The 25517-nt window shown below is 41.6% G+C and overlaps 1 protein-coding gene across 1 annotated transcript; it reads left to right on the top strand.

The window, feature by feature from the left end:
• MTTP (microsomal triglyceride transfer protein) lies at positions 1–25334 on the top strand. Its single transcript, XM_058024717.1, has 18 exons — positions 1–61; positions 4331–4518; positions 5084–5227; positions 7218–7325; positions 8080–8196; positions 9246–9385; positions 10252–10402; positions 13715–13872; positions 14743–14911; positions 15503–15610; positions 16514–16726; positions 17738–17949; positions 18539–18636; positions 18738–18859; positions 19627–19854; positions 23629–23753; positions 24104–24274; positions 25166–25334. Exons 1-18 carry the CDS (start codon positions 1–3, stop codon positions 25332–25334), a joined length of 2682 nt encoding a protein of 893 aa, XP_057880700.1.
• The last annotated feature ends 183 nt before the right edge of the window (positions 25335–25517 follow it).

Raw genomic sequence — 25517 nt, forward strand, 5'->3', positions numbered from 1 at the left:
ATGATTCTTCTTACCGTGCTGTTCCTTTGCATAATTTCCACCTACTCAGCCTCTGTGAAAGGTAGGTCTGTACTGGGCTTGGTTCAGCTTCTGCCTCAGCAGAGGCAAAACCAGTGTGTGTATGCAGATCTCTGTTTTGCTTCAGAAAATTATCAGCTTTACTCAGACATGCTTGAGTAATACAAGATGCATTTACTAGCTAGGTTTAAGTGCTTGTGGCATTCCTCTCAGCAGAGGTGATGGAGGAGATGATGTTTTCAAGTGCACAGGGCCAGTGGTGTGACCAGAAGATCAGAGATCTTGAACTTGCTTAATCAGGACATACTGTGGGGGCACTGACTTCAAAGGGACTTTTCACACGCTCAGAAGTTAAACACATGGAGTGTTCTGTGGAGCAGAGCCAGGAAGTGCTCAGGGCTGCCCAGGTTTCAGCTTCTGAGCAGTTGACTCAGCTACCACTGAAGTCAGTAAGAAGCATCCTGTTAATTTCATGAGAACGTTGCTCTGTAGTAAGTCTTGAAAGTCTGGATGTCTGCAGAAACCCGGTGAGCAGAGCTTTACTCAGGTGTCCTGACAAAGTCAAGGGTATGAAATCTTGGAGACTGTCTGCTTCAGCAGAGCCAATGTATGAAAAGGAAAGGTGTCTGTAGTAGTGACTCTTCATGTACAACTTCCCATTAAATTTAGAGGAGCAGTAACCTTATAAAATAAGCTGAGTTTTTTGGTTTAATGAGGATGTCTTCATCATGAAGGGAAGCAGGGGGAGCACAACATCCTGGGCTAAGCTCTTAAAAGGGCTGTAGAGATGTTCTCATGGGTGCCACCTCCTGCATTCTGCAGGGAATCCAGGACACTGTGTAAGCACTGAGAGCAACCTTCCTTCTTCCCTGCCTCTATACACCCTCATGACAGGAGTTATAAAGGAGGGAAATTTGCAAGCAGTGCCTTTACCTGTCAGTTTATTTCATGAGACTGCCACATTCTGTTTATGGCTAGGTACCAATGTGCCACATTTCTGGTGTCTGATCTTCCCAGCTTCCCCTTAATATCAATTAAGCAAAGCTTCTTGATGTGAAGTAGTATTTGCTTGTCACATTCCCCAGGATACTGAGCAAGCATTTTCCCTTTAATTAGTCATCCCTTCACCTCTGACAGATTTCCTCTCTCTTGTGCAGAGGGATTGAGAGCTAAATTACTGGCCCAAAGGCCACTTAGGGCCTCAGGATGAGAGCTGGGATTAGGATTAGTGTTTTACCTTTTCATCAGGCCACGCTGCCTTTTGGAAATATTGAAACATTATTCTGTTTGATTCAGGTAGGTCAGCACACGTAAAACTTTCCTACTGCAGTTCCACTTGAAAAATGTTTTCAAATAAGCGGATGGGGTTTGCTTTTTAAAGCTATCTGGTGTCAGAGATAGTGGCAAATATGATTTATGAAGGTAGAGCTGGCAAGTAGTTAGAGACACACATGCTGTGCATGCCATATGTATTAATAAAAGGCACAGGACTTGACAGCTGTCTCTGCTCATGCAGTGTAACCTTCTGTATTATACAGTATCATGATTTAATTATAGACTTGGCATGTTACCCTTAATGACAGACACTTAACGTTACTAGTCAAACTATGTGTTATGCACTCCACCTTGGAAGCAGCACTTCTGACCCCCAGAGAACTTGGCTGGGCTGCTGGCAGTCTGTGTGTCCGTCTCTCCTCCCTTCTCAGGCAGTGGGACACTTGCCATCAGCTGAAATGTCAATGGCTGCACAGGCAGCAAGGATCCCAGTGCTGTGCTGAATACAAAGGAAGGAGCTTCTAAAAGGGTCACTTTCTATTAAGAAAAGTTTTATCAGAAAGGTGTTGCAATATTCCTGTCAGAATAGTACTGGTGTTTTCTTCGTGGAAGTTGGCATGAAAATTTAGTTGTGTTGTTTTGAGTACTGGTTCTGCTCAGTGACCCTGTGCCTCTGTCTGTCATCTGTCATCTCTCAGCCTGACCACACTCTTCACTTGTCTCTCTTGGGTTCCCCATTTCCACAGGGATAAGTGCTAACTCTTTGGGACTGCTTTCAACACTGCCTTATCCCTGCTGCTTCTCTTATCATCATCCACTCTTGGCCTACCCTTGCCCAGTCTGGCAACTAAAGGTGTCTTCTGCCCTGGCTCCTGCAGTGTTTTCTATGTGTGAATTGGTAAAAGTTTTCAATACCTCATGTTCTTCTAGCTCCCAGGAATACTTTGCAATTATTCATTTCTTTCATGACACTTGCAAGAAGGTCCTGCATCATTTGCTCATTTGTTTCCTTTAGGATGGAACAGCTCTATTGTATGTGGGGATAAGCAAATGCTAAAAGGGAGGAGGAGGGAAGGAACTCTTACAAAAAAAGAATAAAACCATGTGTGTGTTCAGCTGTGGGGAAAGGAAGAGGGTAGGTGAAAGGTGCTTTTAACTGAGAATAGGAGGGAGCAAAACCACAACATGCACCTTAACTAATAAGACTTGTCTCTGAGCACCCAAATAATTTCTCTTGGATGTGCTATTCCCCTACTTTTTTCCTGTAGATGGGGCTGTGTTTAGAATGCACCTGATGGGTGGTATTCCTAAAATCTCAGCCAATACTAAGTCCTTTGCACTGCAGTTTCTGCTGCAAATCAAGGACATTTTGAACCAGGAAGCAACTGGCTCCAAGGCACTGCAGGGAATCTGTCCCTGAAAGGCATAGCCACCTCTGAGCAGGCACTGAGCACCCTCTACTCTCAGGGGTAAGGTAGCTTCAAAGCAAGGAACTGGGGAAGGAAATTGGCTAGGAAATTCACAGTAAACCTCCAAGAAGGGTTACATGCCTCTTGGTGACTTTGTTTGGAAACAGACACACAAGACATGAAAAACCAGACAGCCCCATTGTGCCAACATGAATCCTTCAACCTCCCTGGGAAAAAAATCAATAGTTATAGCTTTGGCCTCTCACGTGTGAGCAGGCTGAGCCCACTGGGATCACCAGACTTGCTGCACCACATCCCCAGCTGGCATAAAGTCTGTTTAGTTCTGTAACTTTGCCAGTTTACACAACTTGCAGATTAAACTTGCTGGAGTGTCCATTTTGCTCAGGGAAAGGTTTTTTGAAGCTGACCTTAATCCACTGCTATGGTATCTGAGTGAACAGGGAAACAATGTGATGCAAAGTCTTAATGAAGCAGGGGTTTTGAACTGCAGAATGTATCCATCCAGCCATGATGGAACTACCCTGTGCACCCACCTAAATGGGCTTTAAAATATTAAAGTGAAATAAGACTGATTTTCCTTTCTAACAATGCAGTGATTTGAAGCTTATTTAAGTGAGTCAGATAAAACAGAGGGGTATAATATAAATCAGGATAGCCTGATGAATCTCTGCAGGGGACTTTGAAGACACTGCTTCCATTACAGAATTTTTCTGAGCTGTTGTGGGAGATTTTTCTTCTTTCCTCTGCCCTTCCCTGCACTTGTCATAAGATTGAGATGCATCTCCTTGAGGACAGCACTTTGTGTTTCTTAGATTAACTCTGTTGTGAACTTGTTTCTGCTCTGTACCTCCTGAACTCCATGAAGAAATCTCCAGTGCATTCAGTGGTGCAGCATTTGGGTGTGTGAGGCTGGTGCTGTGCTGCTTACAGATAGCACCTAAGGTCACTCTGTGTGTGTTTGCTTTGAGAATGTTAAGAGCACTTAGTGTACAGCCAGCTTATTTCCCCTTCTCTTCCCTTTTACATTTCTTAAAAATATATAAATTAACAGAAGAGACACAGCTATGGGAACAATTATTTAGTTGAAAGAACAAGAGCTTAATTATTTTATCTAAAAAATACATTCTTAATGTTTTCATCACACTCATGTCACCCTTGGGCAAGTCTCTCCATGGAAAGATTCCCAATAAATGTGCAAGAGATGCAGAGAATTATTTGTGTTGGCCCCAACAAATCACATCAGTGCATTTCACATTGCTAAGCACACAAATTGTGTGATTATTAACAGTATTTTGAGTTGCAAATAATTTTGGATTAACTTGTAATGCTAACATAGCTGAAGAAAAGAATCTGACAGTCTTAAAGAGCTAGAAAAAGGATTTTGTCACCTTTCTTATGTTAAATATGTATGATCAGTGTCAACTAAATCACAAAAAACCCAGCTGCTTCAGTGAGACAGCCTCTGTAATCAGGAGTAGCAGGATCAGTCCCATAAATCTTTTGCTTGTAATTAAATTTTTAATTTTTCTAAAGGTTTCTTAGAGAAAACGGTAGATTATGAGAGTTAGTCAATACTAAAATGCTGTTTGTTTTTCCTTTCCAAACAGGGCACACTACTGGGCCCAGCCTAAATAATGACAAGCTATATAAGTTTGCTTACTCAGCTGAAGTCTATGTTGATCAGGTGAAAGCATCCCTGCAGAAAAGTGCAGGATATCGGATTTCTTCTGGTGTGGATGTCAACCTCTTATGGAGAAATCCTGACAATGATGATGACCAGCTGGTCAAAATTACGGTAATTATTGCCTTCAGACAACTTAAAACATACCCAATCTTTTCTGCACTTATCTAGCTGCTGATCTAATCTCAGAGAACTCACTTTCAGAACACAAGCTAAACCTTTTGTTCCCGAGGCTCATCAACTAAACCCAGCTGCTTTGATGATCTAATTCCTATAGAACAATATTTCACAAGCAACTATCTAACATCATAAGCCAGCACTTCAGAATGTCTCCTGTATTCAGGAAATGCTTCATAGAGCACCTATAGCTTCAAGCAACTGGTGTGCAAGCCCTTACCTGAGGGGCAATAGGTTGTCCTCAGTTGTAACTGCAAATATTTTTAAATAGAAACTGGGTTTGGTACTTAGCTTTCTGGTGACATTTTCTGGGACTTATTTCCCCAGTGGAGAGCACTGGCTTCTTTTGTAAACTTTGACATAGTAATCATGGAAGATTAATAATCAGAACCAGAAATGAAGAAAGAAAGAACATTGATTATGTGATTTAGTCTATCTACTCTACTCCAGGCCAATTCTACACTGCTCTCTACATTAATTTTCTCTGCTTTTGTTTTGCTAGATGAAAGATGTTCAGGTTGAAAATGTGAATGAGCGTCCAGCTGATAAAAACATCTTCAAAGGAAAAAGCACAGAGAAGATCATCGGGAAAGAGTATCTGGAGGCTTTGCAGAGGCCCATAATGGTTGAGCTAGTCCGTGGAAAGGTAAGAGTCTTTTAAAATTCAGTCCCTAAGGAAACATGACAGAAATCTTTTGTAACAGACTTGAAGAATTTACCAGTTCACTATTCACTCAGTGTTTTTAATAAGCCATTGTGTCCTATCATTCTGTGTGCAATACAGTAGTTGAGAACAGACTGTAATTTACCTTCTAGCCCAAGCCTAGAAGAACACCACACAGTGGGGAAGTAAAGAGCAGATTGTCCACAAAGATAGGTACACATTGGATATATGCACAATTGCTGTGTGGGATTTGTGCTATTGATTTCAGCCAGGGCAGGATTTTGTCCAAGATCTGAAGGCAGAAAAGCAGATACAATTTGTCATGAGGGATGTTCTACTGAGTCTGTGAGGAACTCAGTAGAGTGTTAATCACTTTTTAAACCCTTATCAAGTATTTTACCAGGATTGCTTTTCCTAGCTCCTTGGTTTTCTTATTTATTTCTGTGTCACCTGCCAAGTTAATGAGCTTGATGCTGAAAGACCTACAGCCTTTTATGTTTTTCCCCCACTGGGAGACAGTCTCCAAAAATCAGAAGAGAAGGGTCAGAGAGCCGATGTGTCTCAACACGTGCCTGGGTTTTATATCCTATCCTGGGAGAACAGCAAAGTGCTGTCCCAGCACAGGAGCACCCATGTCCATTTGTGTCCCCCTTTCTCTAACACACTTTCTCTGAGAAGGGGATTCAAGTACATCCATCCCACTCTCTTTTCCCCTGCAGAGCTGCTTATGAGAGCTACCCTTGTACTCAGCCTACTCTTGTGGCCAGAGAGTGGTGGGGCTCAAGCCATGGCTGCTTCTGCCTCCTGCCCCTGGTCCTTCACCCTCCTGTTGCTTGTGGCATTGGGCCAAGAGCCCCATTTTCCCCTCTGCAGCCCAAGCAATGCTCAGCAGGTGGGGCAGGAGGGGCTGTGAGAAAGGAGGAAGGTTGAAGGTCACACTCCCTTTTCCCGTCTGCAGAGCGCAGTGAGAGCTGTGACACTCTATCCCAGCAGGATCTTTACCTCCTGCTGTAAATAGGCACTGAGCACATACCCTGGCTGCCAGCTCAGCCTGCTGAATTGCAGCTGCTATCAGACCTGCTCAGTAACTTTCAGACTCAGCCTTGTCATCAGTTTTACACAACATAAAAAGAAACAGGACAGCGCTGGCTGTGAACTGCACACATCCCTACATGAGAACAGAGGTACCAGAAGAACACAGAATGCATCTGCTCCTCATACATTGCACACTTTCATATGCTAAGGCTAAGATGTAGTATTAAAACTTGAGCTTTTTCTCAGGTGGTAGGGTCTATATGCTCCTTTTATGATTTCTTTGTGGTATGACAATTTCAACCCTGGCACAGTAAATTTCACTTTTCAGGGTTACCCCAAGATAACATACTGGTTGTACTTACAGTTCCAGATAAAGGGGCATTTCTAAAGCACCTTGAATGCAGAGTGGAGGTGCAAAGTCTTGTTACCAGAGGAGAGGCTCAAGCACAATAGTTGACCCATGAAGTGCAAAGGTTGTGATATGTTTGACACGTCATTGAAGTCATTCTATCTGTGATTTATCTATGATTCATCCTGAGTTTTTGTAACCTGTGATTAAAGTGCAACAGATATTATGCCCCTGTGGGGAGTGATTACCTGAGGATTATGCAGAAAAATGAGTCGCCTGTGGAAGTATGAAAAGTTTCCCATTTCCCATCTAAATTCTCTCTAATTCCAGGAGGAGAGATGCTCACTGCACTGAAACTGTACTTAGGTTCAGCTGAAGGCCAAAATGTGTTTGTACAGTTATTGCCAGGCCCTGCAGCCTCTGCAGTTTGCTCAAAATAAGCAAATAACAGATCCAAATTCAAAGTAAAGGTTTTTCTAGAGTGGATCCTCCCTATTCCTTTCTAATTTAACCAGATTTGTTACACACTTTTGAATGCTTACTATGTATTTGTTTTTGTTGTTTTTTTTTTTTTTTCAATTCCTACAGATCAAAACCTTCTACTCATATCAAAATGAACCTGGTTTTACTCAGAACATTAAGAGAGGTCTGGCCAGCCTTTTCCAGCTGCAGCTGCACTCTGGCTCTTCCCGTGAGGTATGGTGCTCTATCATGCAAGATTATCATCACATGAGGAACAGGCAGAGCCTGATCTCCTCTGGAAGGCAGACCTGTGGTTCCTGCTGACTTCAGAAAGAGTGAACTGTGATAGAAATCAGTCCTTTGATAACATTTGAGGTTAGGGACTTAAGGACAGTCTTCTGCATATTTGGTGGCACCAATCAAATCGCTGCAATTAGCATAAAGAAGTAGTGCAATCCATTTGATTTAAAATGCCTTTATAAATCTAGCACAATTTGGTAATAAACCACCTTAAACCAGGTCACTATAAAAGTGATTATACTGCTCTTTAAAGTTGGCTGATTCCTAAATTCAGTTTAGGGGAATCCCATTCTAAATCCAAGTACCCGCACAAAGTCAGCACTGATTTAGCTGCATCCATTTAAGTTGCCTTCCATTGTTATATTTCTAAACCTGTCCCCTTAAACAAAGCTCAAATTTAACTAAAACTTGTGAGTATAGTGTAAGCTGCCTGGTATTTCCTAATTATTTTGTTTAAACAGCCATTGTTACTTTTCTTCCTAGCCATCTAATGAATAGTACCCCTGCCAATCCAAAGCAGATAGTTAGAACCACTGACATCCTCAAAACTGTTGAATAAACCCAAGCAGTACAGCATCTCAGGTACAGGATTCCAGCAGTGGAGAAAATGCTTCATCTTTGGAAGGTGTTGGGGGGTGTCCCAAAGATAAATTCAAGAAATTGTCCTAATCTAACTCTCTTTTCCAAGGTGGACATTTCTGGGAAATGTGATACTACTTACAATGTGCGGCAAGATCAAGTGACTAAAATAAAAGACCTGGACTCCTGTGAAATAGAAAAGAAAGGATTTACCAGCCACAACAAGGTATGATTTCTTTAACAAAATAAAATCTATTCTTTCTATTTAAAATATATTCTTAGCAGCCCCTACTCATCTTCTCAGAAGTCCTTCTAGCATTAGAGGAAGCAAATTCTATATGTAAATTTTGTAGTTTTGCTAGCCCAAATGTCACATGTAGTTCCCATGGAGAGAACAGGGAATGGATTCTCCTGTGGTGTAAACCACTTTGGCTCAGCTGATACAGATACAGTCATAGTGTTAATAGTAAGTTTTTCCCCATCTGCTGTAAATGCCAGGCAAGATGCTGACTCCTGAATGGAGCCTGGTCAAGCTTGCCTAGAAGGTCAAAGGCTTCCCTCATGCACAGGTGTAATACAGGAGATGTGCCATAGGGGTAAATGAAGCCCTACTACAGCCCTAGAGGTCCTCCACTGTTAGTAAAGACTTTCTAAGTAGTCACTGCTGAGGACAGGCTGGACACCTGCTGTAGGCACTGGGATTCTCCACATCAGAAACTGACCTTTCTCAGCTCAGAGAAGTACAAAGACACCACACACTCTCTTAATAACTGCCTTAACACTATGACTGGGTTGCCCATTTTCACACTACAAAGACATCTTCTTGATTACAAAACAAGAAGCAAAGACAGCCACCTTGTTTCATCTGTGAACATGACAATCTGTTCATTGATCTGTTTGTGAACATGACAATCTTATTCACAAGATATTTCTCTGGAAAAGAATTTTGTCTTATTTAAAGCATATCTTAAACTAAATGTAGTACTGGGTCTTTTCTCAGTTGCAGCCTGCTCCACATCTTTCTCCCCTGCTCCTACTGTCCTTTACCCTGGTACATACTAAATTTGAAGCACATGGTGTAGAAGTGAGTGGCTACTTACTGCAGAGGGAATACTTGAAAACCTGGTTCATAGGCTTGAGATGCCTGCCTATATGCGCCTTCCTCATATGGCTCTGCTTCATTCCAAGTCTTGCCCTCATTTGGAACAGTGAGCTCTTTTTGTATGTTGTTTGTTGTATAACCCGCTTTCTGTTTTATTTTTTAATTATTTTCAGATCTTGGATATCAGTACAAAAGCCACATCTGCTACAGTTTATGTGCTGGAAGACAGTTTCATTAAATCCATTAAGGCAGAAGAAAATTTCGTTTTTGCTCTGAATTACCGACGAAAAACAGGTGCCAAAATAGTTTCAAAGTAAGTTGGGCAATTGGGCTGTCATTGATGGTGGAGGACTAGTGCTTCAAGTTAGGTTACATGTGTAGGTTTTATAGAATTAAGATCTAACACTGTGAACTCTCCAGGATTTAGGTCTCTTTTTTATCCATATACAGGTCCAACTGTGCCAGGTACCAGGTCCAACTTGGATTAAGGGTTCTACCACACCACAAATAATAAATAATGGCTTTTATAAGAAGTTAACAGGCAACATCAGGAATTGGCCAAACCCTCTTAATCTACCCATTAGTGCTATAGGTGTTCTGTCATCTCATTTCTCAAGAAATACTTCTGATGGATTTCCATTTCTAGCATATGAGAGTTTGGAAGCATAGAAAATAAAATCTACTGCATAGAAAGGAAACAACAGTGAAACCTAGATCTGTGTTAGACTCCAGACTCCAAAACACTGAAAGTGTGGACATACTCATACAAGATAAATAGCTCAGGCAACTCGGTAATAATAGATATTTAAAAGAAAAAGTACATTCAAAAATTTCACTTTCCAGATCTTTTAAGAACAAATATATGAAACCTTTCAGAATGTATGTGAATACTGAAGGCTGTTTATCAAGTATAACAAATCTGTGCTTTAGAAAGTCTCTCACATAGGTATTTTATTGCGCATAACTCTAGCAGTAATTTTGCTGGTATCAATTACTTCTGTTACCTTAAAAGCCCCACAGACTTGCCATGTTCTGAACAGTTTAAAATAAGAATTTAGTCAGTCTGCATTCTACATTTTTTAGTCTGTGGAGGGTTTTTTTGTTTCCCCTTGGTGTGATTTCTGCATCTGTGTGCTGATGGTTGGGCTCTGATGGTGTCCTCACTGTGTGGATGTGCAGGCAGAGGCTGGAGCTGAAGTCAGTCCAAGCTGGGACGGGACTGATCGCTGCAAAGCAAGTCGCTGGTGTGATCAAGACCTTGGACCCCAATTATGTTGCCATTGCCCTGGAAGCAGAGCCAGTGAAATCTGAATGCAAAAAGTGCCCTTCAGTAAGTAAACACAGGTTCATTGGACATCAGGTTGCTTAGCTGAGCAGGACAAGTGTGAAAGCAAATTTTCTGTCCAAGCAGAACTAGGACAGGTCCAGCATAGCAATATAAAATGCACCCTGGAGTAGGGAGTACAGAAGTGTTGCAATGGTGCTCACCCCACAAGAGTGTCGTAAGATCTACCACTAAAAGTACCAACCTTTTTGCTCTCTTTTAAAGACTGCAATATTTCTCCAGATCACTAGAAAATACAGCACCCTGTTGTTTTATCTCACCTTGCCAGCCTTTAGCTGGGTGTGCCTTATTTCCTCTGGGGGAAAATTAATTTTAAGATTGCTGACTGGTGTTTGTAAACAGTTTTATCATGGAGGAGCTGATCTGTTCCTAGGATTCAAGTTCTTTAGCCATTCCTCAGGCAGGCTAAGCATTTGTTGGTGGTATATTTAACGTCTTCTTACTACCTGACCCCGAGGAAGTCTTTTGTTAGGATTTTATAGGTATTTTGCAAGTATAAAATGGGGCTTTAGTGTTCTTGGGGAGTCCAATAATGTTCTCATTTTTCCCTGGGAAAAACATTGCCTTGTTTTTTTATATTTAAGACATCTGAAGGCTAAGAGCATGACAGTGTAAATGCATCATCTTTTGTTTTACTAATTACTAAATAGATTACTACAGTGACTTTTAGCAAACAGTATTAATGCTATTACCATTGAGGAATGAATGGGAACATTAAGGATCATTATTCTCCAGTGTTGATAAGCAAGATATAGTTTCTATTCAGCACACAGAATTTTAGTCCTCCCGAGATACTCCTTATGAGCACAAATATGTTCCTGTATTGGTACTTTTGCTTTTTATTATTATTTGGAAGTAGCATTACACTGTAATAATTTTTCTTATCTAATGCTTGTTGAGCCACAGGGAAGACCAAAAACACATATTTGGAGAATATAGAAATGATGCTGCCCATGTGCTAGGGCAGTTCTAACAGGGAATATCAAGGCATCTTAAACAGAGTAGGGACAGGTGGTTTTTCCTTGACTCTGCCTGTCGGGGTTTGTGCTGACCAGTTTGTCACTTGGGACTGAGTTTGTCATAACAGTTATAATTTTCAGACCAAGATAACAAACACAGGGTATAATTCCAGAGCACTGCCTGGGGACTGACCTATGTCATTATAAACCTAATGGCACGGGGAGAATGAAGTTCTGCTTTCTCACTGTATTTTTCAGTAACTGCTATGAAAAGATGGGCTCTATAAACAGAACACTGTATCCAAAGCAGCAACATAGCATATGCTACTTATATTTCATGGTATACATTAATGCCCTGCTGACATGCTATGCCTTAGGGTTTTACATTCTCAAAGCCCTTTTTAAATTGTAACAGGTCTTATCTCTATCTTTATGAATTTGATAAAATAATCATTACTACCCTCATTTTCAGATGGCAGCACTAGCTTCTCTGAGGTTATGGCAAATGTTTGCACTTAAAATCAGGTCTAGATTTCTATGTTAAGACAACATAAAGCATGCTCTTTTCAGAAGAGCTCATGTATCTTACACTCTTTTATGCTCATGGTTACTATGGGGAAGGATTCACCTTCTGAAGGTGAGATGGGTTTGTTCTGTCTTGTGCAGCCACCCTTTGTACATTGGTAAGCAGCTGTCATATACAGACATTCAAAACCAACTCCTGCTCAGTTTAGAACCTCTTGGTTTCATTGGAGTTTTCCTAGAGTGCCCACAAGACCTCTGTTCTGATCTCTCTGTCAGAGAAACACAGGTCTGTGTCCACGCTGAATTGCCATGTGGAAGTGTGTGCATCTTGTGCCTGAATGTTTGGGTTTTTAAATCCAAACTGCCTGACATTCACATCAGGAGAATGAGGGCCCTCAGAAAAGTCAACTGTGAATGGTGTTTTTAATGCCATGGTCACTGCAGGAGATGGCAGCTGCTCCTGAGCACCCACCAAGGAAGACCTGGTCTCCACTCTCTTTTTCTTGAGATAGCTCCAGCTTGCATCTCCCACCTTGCTTGTCTCTAGGGTATGGGCCAAACTGCCTAAGAGCAGCCCACACAGCTGGGCTCTGCACAGGAGAAAATGTAGGAGTAATGAGGTTAGAGGGTTTTTTTTTGCTGGACTGTGGTGCAACTTCAACAGGGGGAATAAAAAGTGACCTATATATTTATCCAATTTCAGTTAATAATAGCTACACTGACCTTGGTGCTAAGCACTAATTACCAGTGGAGGTTAAAAGACCCATCTGTGCCTCAGAACATGAGCCCCTCCCAGCTGGTTATTAATCCTCAGGAAATATCCTATGTCTCAATCATTGTTGCCTAATTATTGTTTGTTACAGTCAATAGAAGTTGCACTCTGTACTGATGAATGATACTTCTAATTGCCAGCAGGTTCAAGTGCTATTGCCCAACACAAAATCCACAGAGTGGAACTATTTTAGTGAAGGTCAGAAGGGTGCTACTTTTATTTCCCACTCAGGAAAACTGCAGTAAAGGCTGTTGCAAAGAACAGCTGAATTTTCACCAAGGAATGTTCTCGATAACTTGAGATAACAGAGGCAAAGGCAAGGGAGAGAAGAAAGGTCAAAATACTGGCACCAGTTTCTAATGGGAGTGTATCTGGAAGGACAGATATGGGTGCTTTGCTACCATGTTGGCTTGTTCAGGTAAAAAATGTGATGTGGGAATAAATACAGCAACCATCATCTCACCTTTTATTTTGTACAATAGCTACAAATCCCTTTTTATGAAATTTTATGAAAAAAAAAAACTGGGAATAACTTCTTGGATATTTAATCCTGTTCTGTACTAACCCAAAATTACCATCTTCTCAAAAAACATGATTAATTAGCGGATTGGGGATTGTGCATCTCCCCTTTTTTTTTTTTTTTAAGTCTACTTAGGAAAAAATGGGAACATAAGGCAAACACAATATTCACCAGAAAGCACAGTAAATTTGCAAGAGAAGAGATTTCCCTTTATTCCAGTTACAGTATAAATAAATTTTATTGTTCCAAAAGAGGTTGCAGTGAAGGTCATGTACAACATCAGGAAAATAATAAAGAGTTGGAAGAGAGACAGCTATAGAAAGATTTCTAAGATATTTGTGCTGGGATATCATAAATTACCTAATACTGAGCTAAAGGATCATAGGTCTGTTGGATTTCAGCTACTTTGAGCAACAGCATTTGCTCAAAGTAGCTGAAATCATATCAGCATTTATTTAGTCTGGTTTTGAGAACTGAAGCTATAATCTGAGAGATTTCACATAATATGAATTGTTTTGCAGCTTTCTGAGCACTGGAAGAACATCAGAGAACAAATGCATCCTGACAAACTTTCCAAACCTGATGCAGCAAAAAGCTTTTTGTCCTTCATTCAGAACATCAGGAAAGCTACGAAGGAGGAGATACTGAAAATTATTAGAAGTGAAAATAAAGAGCTTCTGTAAGTTACCATGAACAAGCTTTTAAAAGGTTTAAATTACTGAAAAATGCAGAAGGGCAGATTGCATACAAAGAGATTGAGTTCTGCTGGTGATGTCCTAGCAATGCAAACCCAGTGTTCAGTACTGTCTACAGGAAAAGGATTTTTTTTAAAGTTATGTTTGTTCTTGTAATATAATAAATTTTCAGCACACCCTTCAGCCACCAGGGTTGTATCTACAGTGCAAGGCCAACATGGTTTGTAGTTTAGCCAAAGGTTCTCAAACCAAATGGTTGTTCTGAAACACCTTATAACTTGTTCTTGACTTCCCATTGGTTTCCTTCAATAGGAAATACAACAAAGAAGTATTCCCAGGCAATGTTGATGCCTGGGAATTGTCCGAGTATTAGAGTTTGGTTGTGAACAGCATGCACACTGAAACTTGAGAGTTGAAAAGCATTTCTGAATCATGTGGTTGGGATCTTTCAAATAAATTGTAGCAGTTGTTAGCAATGGAGATAAACCTGAGAGTCACTCAGGAAGCATAGAAACCTTTTCTCTATGTTTCGTTGTGCATGCAGTACTAAAACACTTCTTTAAAACTACAGCCTTTTCCTGTAAACTTTAATACACTTGTGATGGTTGGGTTTTTAAACTTTTTTTGTCTCTTACTTGCATAAATTAAAATACTATCCATGGATATGAATCTGTGTGCCATTTTGAGGTGAAAGTTCAGGGACACTTTTTCCAACAAGAGTAAAAGATTCTCTTACTTGCAATGAAGAGCTGTTTCAGTACATAAGCTTCTTTCTCTCAATATGCAGCCAAGTCTTTTCAGTATTGACTGGCTCATTGCAAGGATGTGTTCATTTAATTTGCCCTTCTTTGTAGTCCACAGGTAGTGGATGCTGTAACCTCGGCTCAGACCCCAGAATCACTGGAGGCCATGCTGGAGTTTCTTGACTTTAAGGATGCAAGCACTTTTATCCTGCAGGAGCGGTTCCTGTATGCCTGTGGATTTGCTTCTCACCCCAGTGAAACTCTCCTGAAATCATTAACTGTAAGTCCAACAAAAAAAACCAAAAAAAAACACAACAGAGCTAATATTCTTATGCCTTGTCCCAGTCAAAGGGGAAGAGAAGAAGAAACAACTGTTGCTCTTTCTAATTTTCCTTTCTTTATGCCTTCCAGGGTTTCCAATAAGTGTGCTATTAACACAAAGCCTGCAAGCAACAAATATTCCTATGCCCAGGCTGAAAGTCTAATTACTTTGTAAAATATTACCAAAATCCATTACTTGAAAAAGAAACATAATACTGAATGTTAAGAAAATAATTTGAGGATTGTTTGATTGTTGCATTATGAAAGTTCTGTAATCAGAACTGTAAATCCCCCCTTTTTTTTCCAAATGAATCTACTTGAGACACTGAATGTAACTGAAGGTGAAAATGACACTGAGTTATTATTATATGTAATATATATGTAATGATAGAGCTGTGCTGTGCTTGGCCTGAGCCCAGGCCATCGTGGTAATCACTGCCCTTGCATTGCATTATTGTTCACAGAAATTGAGGGAACCTGTTGAACCCACAGCAGTGTGGCTCGTCGTGTTTACTCTGAGACACTAAACAGCTTTGCTTTTGCATGACAGGAGAAGTTCAAGGGAGATGTCGCCAGTCAAGAAATCAGAGAAACTCTTGTCATTGTCATGGGAGCACTCATTAGAAAGCTGTGTGACAGGGATGGCTGCAAGCTGCCAGTGAGTATCTGATGGTCACTGCTGCCCAAATTCTGGTCTGCAACACACAGGACCGATCCCTGGTGACATTACTGGGGGAGCATGACAGACATGGGAAGCAGATTCTCCCACTTAAAATAAGTCCATGAATTCCTATGTTTGATAGAGGATTGTATTTTTTTTTTAATAATGACCTCTACTTTGTCAGATTTAGGCTTTAATCTTGTCTCTTCCTATTTCTGTGGCTGAACCTGTCAGCTGAAGCAGTACTTGTGCTGCCTTGTCCAAAAGCTTTGCATATCCTCAGAGAAACACTGGCCAACTCAGGGTCTGTTTATTATTTGCAATCATCTTAGGTTATTTCACCTCTGTAAAGAAAATTCATTGATTCAAATATTCAACTGTGCCCTGAACATCCATAGAAGGAGGAAGGCTTTTACTCTGAGCATGAACTGAGTAGATGCTGGTGTTAGAGGATGAGAATGATCAGACAAGGCTGCTGGATCTGTGTTGTTCAGCACTGCAGCACAGCACTGAAAACTTACAGAGCCCTTTTAATTACCTGAACAGGCCCTTTTAATGTCCCTTGTTAATTGCCAAGTAGTTTTATAACATCATGTTCTGAGGTACTGAAGAACACTTCCCTTGCCTTTTTTTGTGGGAACTTGTTGGCCCCACAAGGAGGACCTGTGAAGTCCCTGAATCAGGTCAGGAGCAGCTGGCAAGTGCTAACACTCTGGATCAGGTGTCACTGTGGCTGCAGTCACTTTGGTTATGCTTGAAGGAAGCCATCAACGTACAAATGAAATCTTTCCTAGCCCGGTGCCACAAAACATGCCAGAACCCTGCCCTGCCCCTTCTGCTCCTGCAAGGGGAAAAAGGGAGGTTTATGATCACCATTTAATGTGCTGTTGATTTTCTTAGGCTGTTGTGGAAGCCAAAAGGTTGATTCTGAATAGGCTGGAGAAGGCCAGCAAAGACGACAACGTGCAGATGTACCTGCTGGCACTGAAGAACGCACTCCTTCCCGAAGCAATTCCAGTGCTCCTGAAGTATGCTGAGTCAGGAGAAGGGCCCATCAGCAGCCTTGCTGCCACTGCCTTGCAGAGATATGATCCTTCTTTTCTCACCAAAGAGGTAAGAAAATTTGCTGCCCAAGAAAAGAAATTCAGGAGACTGTAGTAAAAATAAAGGGTAAATTCACAGAATTCATTTCTTGTCATCACCAACATGGACAGTGAGGTTGAGTCCAATCTCAGTAAGTTTGCTGATGGCACCAAACTGTGTGGTGCAGTCAACATGCTGAAGGCAAGGAATGGACTGGTGGACACATGCTAGTCAGCCCTTGGCTCCAGGGTCACACACAGCCACCAAAGGCAGCCTGCAGTCTGCAGGGAGAACCGGGCTCTGCTCGCCAGAGGGAGCACTTGGGCACCTGTGCAGCTCTGTTCTTCCTTGTGCTTTCACACAGGGAGAGCACACAAAGTAAGAGAAGAGTAAAATAGCTGCATTTTACCCTGCAGCCTCTAAGAATAGGAAAAGACATAGAAAACAGTGGGACAAGAGGTCCTTCCTCTGCTGCATTACCTTGTATTCCATTTCATACCTGCTGGCCATCAGGATTGAGGCTGTCCGGGTGCTGCTCTGCAATGAGCATATAGGAGGCCATTCAGTGGGACTACATGGCTTTCCACAAATTCCCCCGTGACAAAGATGTGTCACAATCTTCTCAGGGACACGCCACCACAGGCACTATCTAGAAAATTAAAATAACAATATCCTTGGTTTTTAAAGTACATGTTTCCTTAACAGTCAAGAAAATCTCTGTCTTACCACTGCTGCATTTGTTCTTAGTGCTGCTACTTATTTACAGCCCTGCTTTAAAACCAGTGTGTAAGACTGTATTTGGTCTGTGGCTGAGAGAACATAACAGATGTCCCACTTGTCCTTGTGGTCACTGAGCTATACATGTCTCAACATTCCAAAAGGACCATGAAAAACATGATGCTGAAAATATATCCTTATGTATTAGCCTTAGCTATGGAGCTAACTAATCTAACTTAAGCTGATATTATAAACGACATTCCAACCTGTACTTTGCCCAGTCATCTGCATGAGCACTGAGTGAATAATGTGTTTCCTGACCAGGTGAAGGAAACAATGAACAGGATATACCACCAGACTCGCAAAATCCACGAAAAGACAGTGAGAACCACAGCAGCTGCCATCCTCTTAAACAGTAACCCATCCTACATGGAAGTGAAAAACATCCTGCTCTCCATTGGGGAACTGCCTATGGAGATGAACAAGTACATGCTGTCCATGATCCAAGATATACTGCGCTTTGAAATGCCTTCCAGGTACATTAAGTTCAGTGTAAATAAATACAGCCCTTCCTTACAGAGAACAAACAGGTTCTCATTAATTACTAAAACTTAAGGAGAGTATAAAGGAATATCTTATTTTTATGTCCCTTGTATTGTTATTTCAGAATAAATCCCTTAATTTCAATGTCATTATTTTAATAGCTATTCACATTTTCACAGGTACAAAAAATAATTGGGCATCTGACTTGCATTACTGTGAAAAATGTCTTCTGTCTCTCAAATGGTCCCTTGCTTCTGTATTTTCAAAACCAGCGATGTGGAAAAATTTTAAACATCAGAGTGTGAGAATGAAAATAATCAATATATATCTTCTTAAAAACATTAATTTTCAAGCAAGATCTTTGCTTGCCTTTCTTCCTATGACTGCAGGGAGTACCTGAAATTGAAAGAGAGACTGGGTTAGGGCAGATTTTTAGTGGGAAAAGGTTAGGGTTTGGAAGACCCTCTTTCCAACTGGGAAATTCACCCTCTCAAATTTGATCTTTCTATGAAAAAGTAATGCATGGTACTGTAACATTTTTGTATCTCAGTGGGTTTGTTTGTTTGTTTTGAAATCCCACAGCAAAACAGTTCGGCAAGTTCTGAAGGACATGCGTGCCCATAACTACGATCGCTTCTCCAAGATGGGCTCTTCCTCTGCCTACACTGGATATATCACACGTATGTAACCATGAAACTGCCTTTGAACCCTCTTTGTATTCCCAAACATTTCATTAATCCACTAGTGTAGTCACAGGTACCTTCTTTCTTTTTCAATTAAGGTGGTCCTGATGTGTCATCCACATACAGCCTCGACATCCTCTACTCCGGCTCTGGCATTTTACGGAGAAGTAACATGAACATCCGTGTTTTTGACAGAAGCACTGACCTTCATGCCATCCAGGTAACAGCCACACTGTGCACAATAACTTAGCCAGTATGTGGAACTTTTCTTACAGCTTCAAAATCACTTCAGCTAATGCTTAAGACCATAAGGCTTGCTGCACTGGGCAGACAACAAGCCAATAACGGGGGAAAACCAATAACAGGGGAAAGCCCCACAATGTGGCATAAGTTGCCATAAACAAAACAAGTGTTTTGTTTTTCATCATACATTGTGGTCTGTGTCTGTGTAAAGCCTATGCTGTTTCTCTGATGTAATCAATAAAAGCTTTGTGAGTTTGTAAAATCAGGTACCAGTTCAGGTTCAAAGAGTAGATCATATGTACAAATCAAAGAGATTTTAATGTCTGTATTTTAGAATTTTTTTGATATCGGCAAGAATCTTCAGTATTATAACTCTCCTAAATTTATACAGGACAAAAATATTGCAGTGGAACACCTCTGGCCTTTCCTCCCAACTGTCCCTGAAAAATAGTTATATGCACTAAGGAAAATGTGTTTGAAAGAAAACTAGTCTTAGGATTATGATCTGCAGGTGGGTAAATCCTGCTCAGCACCTAAAGGGCAAAAACATGGCAAGAGATTATTTTATTTTCCATTTTTCTAAGTACTCTTCCTAGTTCCATTAAGTCTCACCCTCATAGCTTTTCCACTACAACTACATAAATTAGAATTAGGCATTTAGACATCAAGAAAATAAGTGGTGTTGTTAGTAGTCTGAGTCAGGCAGGATTTTCTCATTGATTCTGTATCACTGTTCCTTCGTAGGTGGTTCTCGAAGCTCAGGGTCTGGAGTCCATAATAGCTGCAACTCCTGATGAAGGCGAGGAAAACCTGGACTCCTTTGCTGGCATGTCAGCCATTCTGTTTGGTTTCCAGCTGAGGCCAGTGACATTTTTCCAAGGGTATGGTGATTTAATGTCTAAAATGCTCTCGGCAACTGGAGATCCCATGAATGTGGTGAAAGGACTTGTCCTCCTCACAGATTTCTTACAGGTACTAACAGCACACTGTTTGCTTCTTTTTCTGTCTCTTAAGCACAGATGGTTCCTCCCCCACACTGCTATTGTAGGACACCTTATTTTCTTTATTCTCAATGCTGAAACTTGACCAGTGTTACACAGGTTACCTTTACTAGGAGAGCAATGGAAAAGTCATGGGTATTTAAAACCAGAATGAAATAACATGAAAAGCAACCTAGAACAAAGGTAAGAACAGATATTCTAGAAAATAAACCAGAAACTTAACAAAAGCAAATGCAACTGAGTTTCCTGTTGCAAACTCATATTGCTCTCAGCTATGACCTCCCCTCCCACATTTCTTGCAATACACTCTTGTCCCATATGACCACCTAAGTTTTCCTCTTCACAAATTGTCCAGGGACCTTGTGTCCAGTTAGGCAATAATTGTCAGGTGAATGAATCAGAGAACTATCCTTCAAAGAACAATGCTAAGAGGTCCAAATTTCAACTGTTTATTTCTAGGTAAAACAAGCAATTAAAATGAGGATTACACAGTTTTTATGCAACTGTCATCCCAAATGATTTGCTAATTTTGTGCTTAAATAGATTTACATAGAAATATAACTGGCTACATAATGTGTTATTGGAGGACTAAGAATCTAGACATCTCTCTCAAAGTGCAGGGTCAGCATCTTTGCTCTTCCCAAGCTGGGATCTCCTTAGGACCTGTGGATTTAACAGCTGTACTCAGCTCACAAAACATCTGCAGTCTCAAACTTTACTTTTGGCTTTTCCCATTTAATTCTTGGCCAAAGAAAATGCCAGAAGTAGATGATAAGACGATCCACTCTGCTCAAAATTACGCAGAAACACCCTCTGCACATGACAGGTTTTCCCATCCAGAACCCAGCTCAGCTCCTTCTAATGGTATTTTAAGTCCAGAGGGCTTCCCAAGTAGTGCCCAAATTGGCTAACTAAAGCTCATTCCAGCAGTGCTTTACAGTTCACACGCAGATTATGGGCAAAAACTTTGCTGTGACCTATTTAACAAACAGACCGCAGAGGTGAGAAAGATAATCATGTCTAGTCCTGAGCACAGGGAGCATTTAGAGAACTAAATATTTCCAACTGCTGTGCATGCACGAAGCTCCAGACATACTCTGGCTGAATCAGCTGGCTGGGCACCCCTAGAGCTCTGCTCGCCAGCAAATTCTCCACTCCTTGCCTTTGGAGAGCCTCTCAAAAGTCTGGGGCAGCCAGGCTGGGACTGTGGGCCATTTTTAACAATATCAGGGTGCAGGGTTTTCAGTCAGTCACTGCCTTTTTGGATGCCTTGGCAGCAGTGTCTTACCTCCACACCCCACAAAAGCAGGAATGGTTTAAAGCACTGTTGAACACAGCTTCAGGCTGAGCTCCCTTTTAAGCACAGCCCATCTTTCTAAGAATGGTCTTATAGCTACACTCCAACTCAACAGCACATCAACAAGGTTTTGGCACTTCCCTGTGGCCACAGTGTTGTTTGAGGGCTAAGAATAACCCAGAAGTTATATTCCTGCTGAAAAATAAACAGCTCTCATAAAACTATTTTTGAGACTCCTAGGTCACCTGCATTAAAGTTCAGCAGTGTTAATAGTTCTCCTAGGCAACACACCTGCCAGAAGCCCAGAGAAATGAAATACTGTATTGATAGGTCAGAGAAGCCATTTGAAAGCCAGACCCCAGTGGAAGGTAGCCAGTTCCCAGAGAAGTGCTTGTTGCAGCCATCTCTATGTTGCATTACAGTAAGATTGCATTACAGTGCAATACATAAAGATACTTTAAAGACACTTTCTTATTAATACATGGCACATTTCAGCATTTTAAACAGTAAAAAATGACTGATTCTGATCTTTTGGGTCACATTTTCCACTGCAAATGGGACACAAAGCTTAAAATAGGAAAGCAAAGGAAAATACTTCTCCTTAGGAGGCTGGGTCCCTGTGATTTACACCTCCCATCAGCCTGGATTGGATTTGCACATGAGACGAGGGACGGGGCTGAGCTATAAATAAGGAAATAGATGAGCTAGTAAAACACAAGACAAGTGCTCTTTAACTTCTCTGCTGGTTTCAGTGACAAATACAGCTTAATTCTAGGTAGCATTAAAGTCTTGAACCGTGCAGCCTTTGTAAACCCAGCCTACTTTAATATTCTTGGATGCAATGTGACAATACATCTAAAAATATCTGCTCCTCTGGTTGTGTGTACTATCTCTGCCAGCATGTATACTGTTACCTCCTCACTCATTAGCAGCTACCCACCAATCCAGTCCCAATTAAGAGCAAAGTAAAATAAAGTAAAACAAGCTTTATGTCTACACCTAAACAGACCAACAAGGGAAGTATTTTATGTCTCATTGCAGTCAATATAAAAACTCCCTTTGATTTCAGAAAGGTTTCAATTTCAATCCATGATTTTAACTTGGGTGAAAATAAGAAATCAGAGCATCATATGACCACACTTGCTGGGGTCACGCTGGATTTATAAGCCACAGCCAGCCCACTGCATTCTTTAAATCTCAAGCCCACTTTAGCAGCAACTGACTGCCAAGATGGCTCTGCCAAGCTGGTTCTGTCAAGGAAATAATTTCAAGGATAATTAACTTACCCTAAAAGGTGAAGTAAGCATGTACAGCTACCATAATTATCCGAGTCTTCGATTACAGCCAGATAACTTTAATGTTCTGAACAAAACCCTTCCCTGATGTTGCTCCTTGCTATAGGGATTAGGAAGCTAGACTGACTCTCTGCTTGCTTCTTTCTTAAATCTTGGGACAGCATTAGTTGGAGCCACTGGACTACTGAATAGCTAAGAAGAGAATAGAGACTTCTAGGGTGCCTGGACATCAAAAAGGGACAGGAAATTCATATTCCCACATATCCTCTAAAGGCCTGAAACATTACAGGTGCTGAGAATACCACAGGCACAGAAACCTGAGAGGAGAGAGAAAACCATCTGTGACACTGAAGAAGGTGTCCTGTATATGAGGCACATGATCAAAAGAAGCTTTTCCCAAATTAATATTTCTTTTTAAATGGTGAATTAATCCACTAGTTCTTAGGGAAGCAGGACAAATATATAGAGATAGATTGCCAAGCTGGGTAAACCCTGAAATCTTGGCTGTGTGTCAAACCTTAAAAGGAATGAACTGCCATGACCCTGAGCTATATTACCACTTCCGAAATTGACTTCATGGATGTGTTTCCAGTCCAGCCTTACAGGTTTCATGAAGCCATGAGCACATTTGATATTTGATAGAAAATGCATTTAATGACAATTAAGGTGCATTAGCTGATGGATTTGGCCACCCAGCCACTGAAGAGGTAATTCCTGTCATATGGTGGGTTTGCAGCCACTGCACAAGTGGCAGCATCCCACTGCCAGTACAGGGGTGCTGGTCACTCTGCACTGCACCTGTGCTGGGCTTCCAGCAAGGAGTTCAATCTGATTTAGCTGGATTGCTGTCACAGCCTCCGTGGGGCTTGTGCGGTAGCTCTTGGAGACATGATATTCCCTGCAGTGACACTCTGTGCAGAAATGATGCCAGCTGGCACACAGGGAGAGGGGAAGGATGCAAGGTGCCTTGCTGTAGCTTCATCCCATTTCTGGGGGAGGGAGGTGCATCAGGATGGTTTTTCCATCCTTTCAGAACAGCCCTCTATTCCTTTTTGTTCCTGCAAAATGGCAAGTGGTGTGAGTGCAGGACCAAAGGGAATAAGGAAACCTCAGAGGTGTGCAGTCAGTAACCTGTGCTTTGCCATGGCTCCAGGAAATCCAGCTGCAGTCTGGGCCCACAGCCAGTGCAGAGTTCATGGGTGGGCTGGCCATCGACATCTCCGGAGGGATGGAGTTCAGCCTGTGGTACCGGGAATCCAAAACCAACGTCAAGAACCGGTGAGATACCCCCAGCACACGCTGTAGCTGTAGGCACCTTAGGCTTCTGAGCCAAGGTAGCACCAATGACACAAATTTAAATATAAAAGACCTTGCAGATGAGTTAGAATTAAGCAACTAAATAAATAGAATGAAATAGTTATGTGCATGGGAGAATGTCTGTACTTCTCTATTCCTTTCCACCTGGATAATACCAGTTCCCATTGGTCTCGCATGAATTTATATACCTTTAGGTGGAGAACAGGCTGCTTTGAGGGCAGTTTTTGTTTGTGTGGTAGGACTATTTGTAATTCAATTTCCTCTTTTTTAATGTGTTTTGAAACAATTGTAATGCCTAATTTTTTTTGTAGGGTAGCCATGTTTGTAGCTGGTAACACCGAGGTGGATTCCTTCTTTGTAAAAACTGGTATGGAAACCACTTTGGAAACAGAAACAGCTTTAGACTTCATCTCCACAGTGCAGTTTTCACAGTACCCATTTTTGGTCTGTATGCAGATGGATAGAGTGGACTCTCCATTCAGGTAAGAACTAAGAGCACACACTTTCTGAAGTGTCTTTCCAGCTAGCTGCTGGAACATTTGGTTTTCACAGACAGGAGATTATCCACTGAGGCCAAATTCCAGCCTAACATGATGAGGTGCAGTGCAGGCTGTTACACACACTGACCTCTCTGCTAACCCAGTCCTCCCTGAGATTCAGAAATAACTTTTCTGAAGATCACAACTGATCAGCTCTGAATGTGCACTTCAGTCCAATTTTTTAATTTGATTTTGCAAGTGAATTAACTGAAGTGGCGGGACAGTAGTGCCCTTGTGTGCAATCAGTTCTGATGGCAACCTCAGGTTTTGCCAGCAGTAGTTCTCTATTATACTATTGAGAAAGGAAGTGCAAAGCGATACATGAGCTGAAGTGGAAAGCTCTCTTCATCATCTGCTATTTACTCATGTCAACAAAAGTACCTGGTCTGGTACTCCTGCAGCCATTGTGTTCTATCATACTTTATTAAGGCACCAGTTTTCCTGAAAACTAAACAACTGTGGAATAAGGTTAAAAAGATGTTCTTCAGTAGCCAAAGAATAGTAATTAAATTTGCTTTATTTGGTATATTGCTCTCTTCTAATCCCTATTTGCTAAGACCTAAGGAAGGTAACATTTGTAGAGCCTGTGCCAGATTTCCATTCAGGTTATTCTCATCCAAAAGCGGTTAAAAACCTGAGAGTGTTTTAAGACTTTGAGAACCTTCAGGAAATCCTAAGAAAACAGTGTCTGCTATTCTGCAGCTACTAAAACATCTGCTGCTTCTGTCTGCTGACTGTGGAAGGGCCACCTGGCCTGTGTGCTAGGGTTTGGTAGCGGGGTGCAAGCTGTGCCCAGACCTGCTGGTGGCAGAGGCCGGTGCTGTGTCTTTGCAGGACGCACATGAGCAAGTACGAGAGCCTGGCCTCCGGCAGGCGCTACACGGCCCGGAGGGGCAAGGCAGCCACGCTGGCCGGGAACGAGTACCCCCTGCACCAGGAGAACTCCAACATGTGCAAGAAGGTGTTCGGCGCCAAGTCGGACTCTGCTGGCGGCTGGTTTTGAAAGCAGCGCCTGGGCTCCTGCTTTCCTGCACCCCTCAATGACTTCGGCCTGCACACACCTTACCAGCGTGGAGCTTGACCCTGCACTGCTGCATTAATGGGAAATTTGCCATTGATTTCAACGGGCCAGCATCAAACTCTCAGTGTGTGCACAGTGTTTACATATTAACCTGTATTTAAAACT

Source organism: Melospiza georgiana, chromosome 5 (genome assembly GCF_028018845.1).
Source record: "Melospiza georgiana isolate bMelGeo1 chromosome 5, bMelGeo1.pri, whole genome shotgun sequence".
NCBI classification, from domain to species: domain Eukaryota; kingdom Metazoa; phylum Chordata; class Aves; order Passeriformes; family Passerellidae; genus Melospiza; species Melospiza georgiana.

What these genes read in the sequence shown, in the direction of transcription:
- MTTP (XM_058024717.1), top strand. Translation starts at nt 1, where the DNA reads ATGATTCTTCTTACCGTGCTGTTCCTTTGCATAATTTCCACCTACTCA. An exon ending in CTCTCCTGAAATCATTAACT is followed by an intron (nt 14,912 to 15,502) that starts GTAAGTCCAACA and finishes TTTGCATGACAG; the next exon opens with GAGAAGTTCAAGGGAGATGT. An exon ending in CTGACCTTCATGCCATCCAG is followed by an intron (nt 18,860 to 19,626) that starts GTAACAGCCACA and finishes GTTCCTTCGTAG; the next exon opens with GTGGTTCTCGAAGCTCAGGG.